Genomic DNA, 15277 nt, shown 5'->3' with positions numbered 1-15277 from the left:
CAGCTGAGTGCTAAGTTGGTTGCGGTTTGGGTAAATATTTGTGTTTGTGGTCCATTCACAATAGAAATTGTAACGTAATGTTTTTCTTACGTATTTGTATATACAATCGGCCATTTAGGAAAATATTCAACAAAAGTGAATTGAAATAATAATTGATATACAAATAACTTTTGGCATTGCGATTTTCCACATTGCGTTTCAGATATTGCTTATTTCCTGTAAAAAGGAATATTTAACTTGAATCTTAAAAGCGAAAAACAGATTTACACAGCAACGTTGATAAGAAATTCACACTTTTTAGACCCACTGGTTTTAAATAGCTTGGAATACATTAAAACCAAATATCATATTGCGGTACGTAAATTGACTGTTATTAACGTCGTCCGTTCGGTGTGCTTCGCATTAATTGAGTGGTAGACAATTTCCATACTTTGTTCGTACTTTTCCTTTGACTAAGAGAGGATTTTATCCACACTCTTCAAAATTTGACAGACCAACAAATACTGCCCAAGGGGCTAATTGAAATCCACCGAAAAACGTTTACTGATAGAAATCTTCAATTGGTATTTCGTGAAATTGGAACACAAATCAGTGGAATGATTCTTTTCACTTTTAAAAACAAATGATCAGCTGTTCAGGAAAATAAATTTCCGCCTGAGCAATTGAACTTATTTTTATCAAAAATATTCTTTGTGTGGTTTCCGGTAGATCAGTATATAATTTCAATTTATAATCAAAGGGAAACATTTAAAAACTTTCCACATTGATTTAAATGATAGCTATAACTGACACCTTACAAAACATTTAATTGGAATGCATTCAATTGTTGCTATCAAAAATAATCTACCAATCATTAGTTAGTTTGACAGTAGATTCATATTAATTTCTTTTATTTCATAATACAAGCAATGAATAAATTTACAAATTAAATCTTACATATAACTTAAATTTTCCTTAAAACTAAATATATATCACAAAATAACAATCATAGTTCAATAATAAAAAATAATACATAAAATACATTATTTCTGACTTAGTACTGATGATATTGTAGGTATTTATGAGTTTAAGAAAACTCAAGGCTCACGCAGATGAAGTTCCAACAAAGGATATTTTCTGAGTTTGATTGTAATGTCTTCAACAAATTGTAAATCTCGAAAATCAAATTTTGTTGTAAAGCGATATTTTCGTATAAGTTTTGACAAAATTATCTTTGAAGAAATGAGTGCATACCGCCAACCTTAAAATAATAATATAAACAAATCAAAGCATTTCTTCCATAATAATAATAGATATTATAAAGTCTCACCAATGCAGTTTCTTAGTCCTTTTGTAAAGGGAATAAACGAATAGGGATGTTTTCCCACCATATTTGCGGGTAGAAAATTATCTGGATTAAAAATTGTTGAATCCGTCCCCCAATATTCTGGGTCACGATGCATATTAAATATATCAATGGCAATTTGCAACCCCTTAGGTAATACAATCCCATTCGAAAGTGTTACGTCACGCATTGTTTCTCTAGCGATAACCGGAACAGGGGCCATTACGCGCATAGTTTCGTTAAGTACCATATCCATGTAAGTCATTTGTTGGGTATCTTCATAGGTTAAGTCCGTATCCGATCCTTTAGATTGAAATATGGACTGAGCCTCATCGTAAACTTTCTCTTGATATTTGGGAAACATTGCAAGCAGCATTAGGGTATACCCAACTGTGTTCGATGTTGTTTCAAAGGCCTATGCAAATTGTTTAAAGTTATTGTACGAAACTAAGGTGTGTATAAATTAACCTACCCCGAAAACTATTACATTGGATTCATCTTCAACTTCCTTCCAAGTAAAATCTCCTGTTTTGACCAAATCAATAGCTCGATCAATAAAAATATTAGGATTTTTCTTAATATCTATTTCTAATTCAGGATCTGAGAGGGAATTTCTGTTCATATCTGCCTCTTTTTGAGACAGTTTTTCACTGATTAACTAAAAGTGGAGAGTGTTAATATAGACATTTTTATTTAAATTTTGCACTTTAAATTGTACTTACATTTTGTATAAAACTCCTTAAGGTGTTCTTCGATTTTAGGTATAAGGGATAGTGACTAGCCATTTGAAGGAAAAACTTATTCCGAAGCCATGGTGAAAACAACATGCTTGTCATTGTTTCTAAAATACTAAAACAACAGTGAAAAGATAATTTGTCTTTTTTTTTATTTTGTTACATTGACTTTGTAAAAATATTACCTCTGAAAACATGGAAGCAAATCCTTGTTGTGATCTTTAACACTTGCCATTTGACGACCCATTGTGGTTTCTAGAGAATTTATACATTCCTTAAAATAAAGTTTAAAGCAATTCCCTTTAAATTGACTTACGAGCTGCAACATTTAATGTGCATTTTTGTATAATTGATGATATATCCACTTCTCCAGCACCAACAACTTCATTTAGATCAAAATTCAAATTATCAGCTTCTCGATTGAAAATTGGAAGAAAACTCAAAAGAACTTTGTGGCTAAATGCTGGATTGAGGAGTTTTCTATGATGATTCCATTGAGGACCTTTATTAAAAAAAAATTGATAAATGATTGTAAGTTAACACTTATATTTTTTCTTACTTTTTAAACTAAAAAGCCCCCTTCCCGTGCCATCATCTAAAGCATCATAAATAAACGCTTTGTTTATGCAATCAGGAGATGTTAGAATTGTTTCAGCTAGTTCTGGCTCTGCAATTACTAGAAATGGAAACGGACCAAGCCAGGAGACAAATTTACGACCGTATATTCTTTCCATTTTTAAAAATACAGAGAGAATTTCTAAAATGAAACAAAAAATATGTTTAATTTCTAATTATAAAATAATAATTTCGAAAAAATTCGTCACTTTTTTTAGCCAAAAAACATCACTCAACAAAGAGACAAGTAACACTGTCTCATTTCGGATCGAACTTAATAATGAATCTATTTTGACATAGGTACAAAATAAAACCATATATTAGGCTTTTTAGGGATATGTACAGTGGTGGACACGAATTTAGCACATTGAAAAGAGTACAAGTATTTTTCTACTTTCAATTCTTTATTACTTGCAAGTAACGGTTTATTTTTATGTTGTACTATTACTACCTTATATGGTAATAAAAATGTGTAAATGATTGAAAAGTAAAATACCGTTTTGCGAAAAATGAAGATTGTTTGTGATTTGTGTTGTTTTTAGCTGGACATAAATTTAGCCCGTTTTGCAATCAAAGAGTGTATTTTTAAATTTTACTTTTTTAAAGAAAATAATAATTTTTGAGGTAATTAAATATTCCTTTAAGGATCTATATTAAAAAAATAATTAGTCATGGCAAAAGGAAAATGGTGCTCAAAGGAAAAAGAAGTCTGATCTTGAAAATGAAGTCAAAAGAACGGACGGTAACAGACATTTCTAAGTTGGAAGAATGCTCCAGGAAGCTGAAATATAATGCCCTTCGTCATTTCATTTTGGAGTGATTAAAAACGTTAAAAAACCCCCGAGCCAGAAACACAACTACAAATGAAGATAGAATTATTTATAGATTATCGAACAAGTGCCATTCGAAGTGAACTTTCAACGAACTATGCAGTAAATGTTTCCTCAAGGACTATAAGACGCCGATTAAATGAAAACAATCTATGGGGGTGCTTTGCTCAGAGAAAACCGCTTGTATCTAAAAAAAATCTGAAATCTAGGTTACAGTTTGCCAAAGCTCACCTAGACAAACCAATTAGTTTTTGAAAAAACGTGTTCTGGTGCGATGAATCCAAATTCTTCCGGTTCGGATCGGATGGAAAAAAATATTTATGGCGTCCAAAAAACAGGGAATATGAAACAAGGTACACCATTAAGATGGTGAAACACGGTGGACGCAACGTTATGGTCTAGGCTGCTTTTTGATGGCACGGCGCGCGTTGGTTCCATCGTAAAAATTGACACAAAAATGGACTAGAACGTGTACAGATATATCCTGTAGGATCATGTGATACCCTACGCACAAGACAATTTGCCATTATTATGGCTCTTCATGCACGACAACGACCCTAAACACACTTCAAAGTTAGTGAAGTGTGCCTTAGAGGTGAATAAAATCGACGTTTTGAAGTGGCCAGCACAATCACCCGATCTTAACCCGATCGAGAATTTGTGGAATGATGTTGAACATCCCATTGAGCAAAAAAAGAGCAACAAATTTAATACAATTGTGGCAGGAGGTCAAATATGCTTGGTATGCAATTCTTTGGTTGAAAGGTTGCTAAGAAGAATTGCTTCTGTACTGCAAAATAAAGGGTTTCCTACCAAATACTAAGAAAAACTTTGAATTGATAACGGTAAGCAAAATTTTATCAAGAAACTGTTGAATGTGCTAAATTCGTGTCCAGGCGAAAAATTGATGTTTTTACATTCCATACCTTTTTCTTCTTACAGATGTTAAACATACTTGATAAAGTACTGTGAAAACATAGTGCTATGTATATGTAATGTAAATAAAATATAACTAATTTCATAATAAGAAAACAAATTGAAAATTAAATGGTTTTTATTTTCTTTAACAAGTGTGCTAAATTCTTGTCAACCACTATATATTTATGAAGTAATTTTGTTTCAATAAAATTTAATTTATAAAACATTACGAAAGTTAATTGAGATACTAAAATAAATTAAATTTAAATAATCATGTTATATTTTAACTTATCCTTAAAAACCTCGTGTTTGGGTGTCTAGCATTTTTGAAATGTCATATTTTAAAAACGTGATGCGATAGAGAAATTTAAATTCTTGATTTGAGTTCAGGAGATTTTAATCCTTTTCTGTCTACAACAGAACAAAATGCTCTAAATGTTGCAGACACGAAATTTTACTGGAAAATAAAATTTTTATTTCGAGATATTTTATATTTGAATTTATTTCTTTCGCTTAAATTAATAAAATACACAACTTTGTGGCAAGAACTTTCTCTTGCTGAATTTCAAAATTTGAAAAGGTAGCTTTAAAAAAGTTTGCTTTCAAAAATTTAAATGTCATTCGATTTCTCAAAAAACCTTAATTTTAAAACACTTCTATTTGAAAATCGTTTTCTTAAATTAGTATTTTATGAAAAAATTGTTTCAATTTCAATTTAAAAATATTTTTGGTATGCATTTGATTTTTGTTAACAATTATTGACCAGTTTACGAATAGAATTTTGATAAAAAAAAATATCCAAAAACAGAACAATGACATTTGACATTGATGATCAAATATTATTAACATAATAAAAGAGTTTGTGCAGAACAAAAATCTATTAAAATCAGTTCAATAGTTCTTGACAAAACTTAATAACAAAATAATGGTTCTATGGGGAGTACCTTTCTCTAGCAACACAAAAATATTTTGTTTTGTTTAAAGATGTTTTACGAATGCAATACTTGTTATATAGTTTCTACAGTGATAGAAAAAATAATGGAAACTATCTTAGCTTGCAAATTCTATTGCAATTAAAAGTGAATTTGGAAAAGTATAAAGCAAATTAAAAAAAAAAAAAACATAAAGAAAAAGTATAACATTGAATTGTTAAACTTAAACTATAGGAAATAAATATAGAAAATTTCTGAAGTATTTTCCACTAATTTGTCCCGCAAAAAATTAAACCTAGAAAGAAACTAAGAATGTAAGGTATTTTTGTAACTCCTTCACTTCACGGCCGTTGCCCATTTATTTTAGCTTGCATAATCGCATCTTTCAGTAATCACCCTAACAAATGTCTTGAAAAGTGTGTAGTGCCATCAATTTGTTTTATTTTTAATCTTAAGATGTCCTTATCTTTGGTTTTGTAGTTTCTATTAAATTCATAATTTTGATGGGATTGATAAAGTATAATGTATTATAGAGATTTTATTTTTTCTACAACTTTTTTATGCGCATTGATTAGCATGTAATCTCGGCAAAAGCCATAATTTTGCTAAGAGTCCGAATTTAGTCCACTGCATATATTTTCCTTTTAATTCAAAAAATTGGCCTAGTTCAGAGGATTAAAAAAAAAATTAGCATAAACTTGTAGTGCTTCCATCAAAATCCTTAAATATATCATTTTCCTGTATTTGGGATCAAACTTGAAGTTCCTTGATCGTCTGACATGACAATTTTGGCTATTTTTTTTAAAGGTTTCTATTATTGTTTCCATCACTGTATACATATGTATGTCACAAGTAAAAATTCACTTTTGATCTTTTTCATCATCATTTATAAATCGAACGAAAAAATTACAGCGAATTTCTTCTAAAATTAGTGGAACTTTAAGAAAAATCTGTTCAAATTCGAATCAGTCGATTTTGATTTTTAAAAACACTTATTTGTTTTCATCCGATTTGTGCACTTAACTAAAATAGGTTCGCTTTTCAGTTTGAATTAAAAAAAATTTGAATTTTTGAAATATCAATTTTCATTTGAATTCTTTTTTTTCACACCTTCACGCTTTGTTAATTTATGTGCCATTCCGATTATTGGATATCCAGGAGGTCCAGGCATTTTATAAAACAGATAGTAAAACCGTCTCCTTGACCACAGAAAATAGAACAACAACACGGCCAATATTCCAAGCAAAGAATCCAAAATCATCATAACGATTATTTTTACAATTTTGTTTTAAATTTATTAAAAGTAAAACTTAATACAATTATAAGTGTATCTGCTAACACAATTGAGCTACTACCGTCCAAGCTGACAATATTGCTAGACTGAAAAGAATGCCTTTGGAAAAAATGATATTTATGCCAAAATATCATATCTATATACCAGCCCCCTAAAACACATTAACATGATGTGTGCATGACACAATGTATTAACTGCTTATTAAAATGATTATATTCTGACAAGGAACGTTACCGACCGACGACGTGCTCGTAAAATTTCGAATTTATAGATACAACTAACTATAATATTGTCAACCAGCCCATGAGTTGGTCTTACATGGTTTAGACAAACAAATGTTGAACAAAAAGATATTTTCAATGAAAAGCTACAGCGCAGTAGGATTACGTTCATGTAAATATGGTAGCTTACTTTTAATGGCTTTTACTTTGATTTGGACAACAGAAACAAAATAAAATGCAATTTTGTATGCGTGAGAAAATTCATCATACTCGTAATTCTAATGTTTTTAAAACACGTTAAAAGAACAGATGAATATTTCAACGACATATAGTATTTAAAAACATTAATTTATATTAAAGTTTTGCACTAAAAGTTTAAAAAAGTTTATCAAAATTAATTCATTTTGAAAAAAAAGAAGAAAGAATTTCTACCTATTGATTTGCCGGTTGCCAATTTAAAAATTTCTACAAGAATATTTCTGAATAGTTTTTTAGTAGGTACATAATTGTTTTTAACTTATGAATTGAGATTCAATGTTTTTTACAAGAAATTTTAAAAAACAACAGACGAAATAATCTTTCCTTCCACGACATTTTGCTTAAAAAACTGAACAAATGTGATATCGAAAAAAGGTGCTTGCATATAGAATATATTTTTGACGTTTATCAAAAAAGTCTTAGGTCAGAAACTGGTCACATAGACTGAAAAATATGAATTTGTCTGTGTTTTCACCAAATCAAAAACCTAAAATGCAAGTTTTTGATTTAAGGCCTTTTTAACTGAAGAAAAAGATGTTATAATGCATTTAAAAACTTTTTCAAAGATTATTTACATCAATATTACAGAATTAAACAAAAATTCTAGATGATTGAGTTTACTTGGGCGTATACGTTTTATTTGTTTCAGTTTTATTTTAAACCATTTAAAATTCAGTCCAGTCAAAATAAACCTTGCCCGAGGATACATAGGCATAGGATCCAAAAAAAATTTAAATCGATATTTGACGGTGTTTCTCTTTGATTAGAAATGAAAATTATATATTGATAGATCGGAAATCACACAAAGAATTTTTTTTAGACAAAAAGTGTAATTACGCATTTATTTTTCTCTAAAATTGTATTTTTCTATTTTCCGGACAGACATTTATTTTCCTGAACAGCTAAAACTTTTATGTTCAAAAGTAAAACGAGTCGTTCCACTGATTTGTGTTCCAATTTTTTTTTAATGACGGAAATTTCTAATGGTAGCTTAAACGACCTGCCAAAAAAATTCCAATGTTTGTTTTCAACTCAGATAACATAATCGACTGGAATTTAAGCAAAGTTTTTATATCTAATAGGTTAGCTGCCAAAAAACGACCTTTCAATTAAGGTAACTTCATTGGAAAGCGGAATATCATGATACGTCTATTTATGTCATAATGACAGTTGATCATGTTTTTTTCGTTCAACTAAAAGCTGAACTTTATTTATTTTCTGCACAATATCATTGAATGTTTTGTTTAAAAAGGATTCTTGGTAAATTGAAAAGCAATAAGTATTATATTTCTTTACAATACAAAATACAACTCATGATACTTTTTGAACAATCAACTGTAGGTTGAGGTTATTGAAGTGAAGTTCCAAGTTTGAAATTATTGACATCAGAAATAATAAATAATAAATTTTAAATTGTAATTTATGATCAAAGAATGCAGTTAACTGCAAACAAAGTCAATTAGGTTGTGTAAGCTTATTTAGAAAGCTTAACAACAAATTTGAAAACTTTTTACTTTTACAAAAGATATTGTTGTTTATTTATTCGTTTTATATAAGTATTTTACTATAACAATTTCTACATTGAATTGTTGAAAGCGAAACAATAATTTATTTGAAATACCAAAGGCAATGCCAACTATCTTTATTAAGAAATGTTTTAAAAAATACCCGTGGCATGATGGTTAGTACGTTGGACTGTCATGCCAGAGGTCTTGGGTTCCATCCCTGCCTATGCCATCTAAAGTTTCTTTCACCGACAAACTGACAAATTCTCAAAGAATAAACTCTTCTCATGAAATGTGCTTTCTCAAATTAGCTATTCAGATTCGGCTTAAAAACTGTAGGTCACTTTCATTCCTGACAACATTACTCGCACACAGGAATGGTTGGGAGTTGTAAGTCACTAGGCCCTTGTTCTCAACGAATTCTTGCGCCACCCAATTTATTTTATTTAAAAAATTAACTGTGGCTTTAGTGTTTTTATTTTGAATTTCTCTTGAAGTTCTTGAGATACAAAAAGCCGTCTTCTTTTTAAAAGAAGCGGAAAAATCTATACATAAATATGATACTAATACAAAATTAAATGGTTTCAGTTTCGTGACCATATCGCAGTGATGTAAAAAGTTTGTCAGTTTCTAGAGGTCTAAGAAAGCTTAATGCAATCAACCAACATCTAGAGTGCATATAAATAATAAAGAGAAATCAAAATATGGGGCATTATTTTATAAAATCGGCTTTGTATGAAAAAACTCTGTTGATCCGATCGCTACGTCTAAGGATATTAAATTGGGATGATTTGAGGATTGCCTGCAAACTTTATCAAAATCGGTCACGTTGTTTTGAAAGAATGTATATGTAAACATCGATTTTAGATATATTTCTAAGAACCGAACTTACCCATTTTATAAATTTTTCTCGACTTAATTCTGCTGAACTCCTCAATGACATCGTTGAAAACAATTTCTATTAAAACTTTTCTCAAAAAAAAACTGACAAAATTTCAATTCGCATCATGCCCCGAAAACAAAAATGGTCAAGAGATATTCTTTAAAACCCAATATATTGGGAACTGTAGATTTTTTCACATTCACACTCGTATCCATTGGACGCAAATGTCTATGTAAGTTTTGTATTTCTTTCATCGCTTTCTGTTTCCCAGCGTCACGCTCGAGTTCTCCTGTTATACTCCTCCTTTCTCGACTGTCAATTTTGATATCCACATCTTTTTTGTCTGGTATTTTTGCATTCATTAAAGCTAACATGTTAGATTCTTAAATATCTAAGCTTCTGAGAAAATTTAAGCTCTTCTGATGCAGTAACGGAGATGTGAGGTTTAGTGCGTTGGACTGTCATGCCAGATGTCTTGGGTTCAAACACATCTAATTTTTTTTTCACGGGTACTGCCTCTTGCACATAATCATTTCATATGCGCGAAAAATAAAGCGTTGTTCGATTGTTAAGCGATCTATTGTTGTTAACAGAAAATTGTTAGCTAATATTGTCACTTCAAATGACAGCTGAGTTAAACAAATGTCAAATACCAGCGCTATCAACTTAAAACAACGAAATGAATGACCTCCACTTACAGATCGACAGTATACTCGTACAAGAATATAAAGTTATAATAATACAACCAAAGTCGGTATAATAAATCACTTCTAGTTCTTTTAACCATTAAAAACATTCTGCATTTTTTGCTTCAATTTACTCTGCTGCAATTTCATCACATGATTCAATTAAATATTCCAAAGCGGTGCAGCTTAATCGATCAGATAAAGGTATAGTTGGGAAAAACGCGTCAAAAAAAGACGTGTCGTTCATAAGCTTTTGTCATATTCAAATAATCATTTATGATTGTACACCAATTCGAAGAACTAAACAACAATAATATAAAATTAATAATTTGACAATAAAAAATTCAATCAGGTACACTTCCAAGATATACACATTAAGCTTAGTGCGTCGTCGCGGTCGTCGCCGTTCGTCGCTACCGTGAATGGGAAGTTATAAGCTACCACTTTGTGGACGCTCTTCCAGATAGAAACCTTTGTTTTCGAAACTTCATCATCGTTGGTGGTTTTATGCTAAGAGTGTTTTTTTCCGGTATGTTAATAAATAAATCACTTGATTCGTGAAGTAAGTTTGGCTTTGGAATAATTTGCAATAAAATTTAGGAAGATCTTTTAATAAGGACATGTAAAAGAGAATTTCGTATTTAAAACTTACGATGTCATACGTGATTTTAAGTATTCGAAACGAATTAATAGTTTTAAACTGTTTTTGTTTTTTCTTTTTAACTCTGCAATCAAATAAAGAAGAAAACTCATAAAATAAATGAGTTTATCGTTCTTGATTTTACATTTCCAAGTAGACAGGCAATAAAAAATATGATTTTTGTAGTCAAGAGCATTCATAGATATTTGCGTGCACAAAATTTTAGGCATTCGAAATTAATTCAATTTGTGTATTCAAATATTTCAATTAGCAATTTTTGTTTTTGTTCTGCCATGTAACTTAGTATACATTTTATTTTAACGATCCACTATTAGAAAAGTTCGAAAGTAAACTATATTTTTAAAGAAATTAAATTTGTTTTCAAGAAATTATTTCCATTCAAATTTTATTTGAATACCTTATGTTAGGTAGGTAGAAATGGCGATCTCAAGGCAACCTAGCCTGAGATCCGATTAGCGCTGTAGTGCGCCGCCGTTTTGATAATACCTTATGTTACTTTTATATATGTATTTTAATGTTTAAAAAATAGCTAGTTAAAAAATCAATTGTTTGTGTTTTGTATTGTTTTATATTTCATAATAACATATGAGCTGTAGCTGCATTTGTTTATAAAGTTACAACAATGAATTGCTGCTATTGATTGCAACTTCTTCTTAGTTAGTTTTTAAATTGTATATTATAATGTTATGGGAAAACTTCATGACGAAATAGAATCATAGTTGATATAGCTTGATGCCTAGATTTAAATGTAACATTAAGTCATGGAGAAAATACAAAAATTAATCGAATATTTCTAACTTTCGAAGTTATTGTATAAGAGGTCCGATTTTGTGGAATTGAAAATTTTAACATTTCTCTACGTTTCAAAATCCCTAGAGTCTATATTAATGATTTTTAGTTAGATCGCTCAACGTTTTTTTATAAATCAAAAAAACTGAACAAAATAACTGGTGCACCTCGAATATTTTACGAAAAATATTGTGTTATCTTCAGAATAAGTGTCTGGTAAAATTTTAAGAAAAACGAATTGAGTTTTATTCATAAAAAATAAATATCTAAAAAAAAACATTACTAAAAGTTGGTAAAAATTGATTATAGACTCAAATATCTTTTCAAAAATTCGAGATATTGGCTTAAAAATATTGTTTTCAAAATTTAAGATTATGACTTCAAACTAATTTTATCTTACAAAAAAATATTGTTTTGATATTCGGTAAAATTTTGAGAAAAATCTAATTGAAAGTTTTTTTTACAAAAAATAAAAACCTAAAACTTGGTAAACATTTATTTTTTACTAATTTTTTTAACAAAAATTAAACATATCTGCTTCATACTAATATACAAAAAATATTGTGTTCGACTTTCAGTAAATTTTTATAAGAATCCGACTGTCAGTTTCTTTTTTTTTCATAAAAATTAAGATGTACAATATTGACTTCAAATTGATTTCATTCTGTACTAAATTTTATCTGCATCTGTTTGGACAAGAAATAAAAACTTTTAAGAAATGCTACTAAAATGGGTAGAAAACACAAAAATAGATTTTGAAATCAAACTATTTTATTATATAAAAAATACTGTCGGCAATTTAAAATTTTGTATGAATAATTCAAGTGACAACTTTTTTAACAAAACACGTAAACCTACAAACATTCTAAGCAGGACAAATCGACAGACTCTGTTTTCATAATATTCCGTTATCCAAAAAAAAAAAAACGTTGAAAAACTAGAAGCAAAGGCATCATGGTGAAGGATATAATAAATAAATCTAAAATCAACTTCCTACTTCGCACCATCATCAAAATATTGAAATCTACTTCATTTTCAATATCTGGTTTTTTACCTACTTCAATTTTAATAAAAATAGACTGAAACTACTCCTTTTTTCTCTCACTCTTGTATGTAGTCTTAAAACTTTCTAGAGAATTAAAAATCGCTTGAGTATTTGCATTTGCATTGAAGTAACGTCTTATCTAATGTATTCTAGTGTAACCCTTTTGTCATTTTCGACATACATCAAAGGGCCTAGAAGGACCTTTATCACAATTTCCATCCAAAAGGGCTGTTGAAAATGTCTAGGCCGTATTTCAATAACAACGACTTGATTTTAGAAAATAATGCCCTTATTCTCATCGTTTCACTTTTCAATAGACGAACATTTTTTATTGTTTTTGTTTCGTTTTCAAACAATCCTTAACGACGTTTTCAAAGCTTATCGATCTCCCAATAACAAATTTACATAGTTTGATTTTGTAAATATCTTTATCTATCATACATATAGGGCCCGTATGGCAAGTTTTGCATTCGTAAACAAATTCGAATTCGAGATTTTAAACAAACATGACATTACGATGGTAAAGAAGACTAAAAAAGTGGTCCCCGATTTTTTCAAACTAAAAATAACAGTAGTTTCAATACAAATTTGTACGGTCAAAAATCGATAATTCGATTTTTTTCAAAAACAAACCGATATATTTTTTTAAATTCTTGCTAAAATTTGTGTTCTTAGTTTAGCTTCTTTCAATATAAAAAATATATAAACGCAATTCCATCCCAGCTCGAACCGTTATTTTGTTTTTAAGTTTTCTCAAGAACTAAACTATTTATTTTTTTCTGCCAAAAATATCATTGTTTTTATTTTTAATTTAAAAACAAATATTATTTTTTTTCTAAATTTGATTTCTTGAAAATGGGTTGTCATTTTTAACAAAATTGAAATGCCAGTCGTCTAATAATAAGTTCAAAATTATATACCAAAAATATTATTAAACTAAAATTCAAAAACGATTTTCAAACGCAAATTTAAAAAAAAATTATTTTTTCTTGAGAAATCAAATGGCATTTACATTTTTGAAAACAAACATTTTTGCAGCTACATTTTAATTCAATACAGAAAATAGTTTTACACAGGTTCATGCGAACCAGTCGTGCATTTTATTTTTTTCTGTTTGTTAAAGTTTTAAGTTGTGCCCTAGTCTTATTTTGGATTTGATTGTTTGTTTTCAACATGAAAAGATATGTTCAAGTTGTCCAAAAACCAAGGTAAAAGGTTTGTTAATTTACTGAAATTGTATTACGATTACAATAACTATTTCTTGAAGATCTCGTCCTTTGCAACAAAAACATCCTAAGTAATTTGATATGACCAACACGAGCCCAATCTTTGCTTTTTCGTTGCTAACAACCAAGATTTAAGAAATGTTACATTAACATATTGAAGTATATGATATGAAGCCTCAAATAATTAATTTTTTTTTCTATTTTTTCATTGAAATAATGTAATTTAAAAATATGTAGAATAATATGAAAAAGTTAATTTTTGAAATCTACTTCGATTTTTCTCAATCTACTTCACTTTTTTCCTAAAATCTACTTCCACTTTTTTTGAGAAGTGGTAACGCTGTGAAAGATTGCTTTTCTTAGTTTAGCGTTTGACGGTATTCAAAATGCATGATAATTATGATGAAGGTAACAGAACGTGATAGTTTTAAAGAGGAAATCCTTCTGTATGCTGAAGACATTTTAGCAAGAAAATGTTCCCAAGGTTTTTCGAAATTTATAAATACTAAGCTATACGCGATCATCAAATCTCTGTTCCCCGATTGCTTACTTGTCACAGAAGATGTGAAAAAATCTTTATTTTTACCGCGTGGAGTAAAGAGGCGATCGAAAAAATTAAGGACTTTCTGGTTATTGAAAAAACACAAAACATTTTTGTATTTGAAAAAACCAGACTATAATACGTATTTAAATTTGGCTAATTCACACGCTAAGTTTCACATTCCCTATAATTTCGAACACTCTAAAATAAATAAAATGTTGGTAAACCAAAATTATTTTTAAGAAATATGCAAAATTGCATGTTATTTAAAAAATAGTAAAAAGTCGCTAATCTGTCGTAATATGTTTAAAATTTAGTTGGTTTGTTGCTTTTTCCTATTATTTTAAAAAGTTGTGTAGATCAACCATAAATGAATCAAAAAGTAGTCTTTTGAGAGTGAAAAAAGGAACTAGTTTTTTTTAAGCTCTTCTATGATTGTTGTTGTAGTACCCGTAGTATGATGGTTAGTGCGTTGGACTGTCATGCAAGGGGTCTTGGGTTCAATCCCTGCCTGTGTCACCTTAATTTAAAAAAATAATTTTCGCGGGTACTGCCTCTTGCGAGGAATTGACAAATCCTTCAAGAGTAATTCTTGTCATGAAAAAGTGCTTTCTCAAACTAGCCGATCGGATTCGGCCTTAAATTGTAGGTCCCTTCCATTCCTGATAACAGTAATCGCACACAGGAATGGTTGAGAGTTGTAAGTCACTAGGCCCTGGTTCACAACGGACTGTTGCGCCACCCCATTTGATTTTGATTTTTCTATGATTGTTTATTGTGAAAACCTTTTTGATACTGATAGACTACTAAAAGAG

General features: G+C 29.5%; 2 protein-coding genes across 3 annotated transcripts in view; one reads left to right on the top strand and one right to left on the bottom strand.

The window, feature by feature from the left end:
- LOC129940549 (coiled-coil domain-containing protein 134-like) overlaps positions 1-15277 on the top strand; it is a 52556-nt gene that overhangs the window by 1941 nt on the left and 35338 nt on the right. The gene's annotated exons all lie outside the window — the stretch shown is intronic.
- Positions 874-6735, bottom strand: LOC129940548 (probable cytochrome P450 313a4). Its single transcript, XM_056048923.1, has 8 exons — positions 6464-6735; positions 2618-2815; positions 2375-2560; positions 2244-2313; positions 2047-2173; positions 1797-1982; positions 1310-1739; positions 874-1240 (listed from the first exon to the last, which is right to left on the bottom strand). The coding sequence occupies exons 1-8, from the start codon at positions 6615-6617 to the stop codon at positions 1077-1079; spliced, it is 1515 nt and encodes a 504-aa protein (XP_055904898.1). The 5' UTR covers positions 6618-6735; the 3' UTR covers positions 874-1076.

This window comes from Eupeodes corollae, chromosome 1 (genome assembly GCF_945859685.1).
Source record: "Eupeodes corollae chromosome 1, idEupCoro1.1, whole genome shotgun sequence".
Lineage (NCBI taxonomy): Eukaryota > Metazoa > Arthropoda > Insecta > Diptera > Syrphidae > Eupeodes > Eupeodes corollae.
Note: the sequence above shows the minus strand (reverse complement) of the source record. Positions and strands in the feature narration are given on the sequence as shown.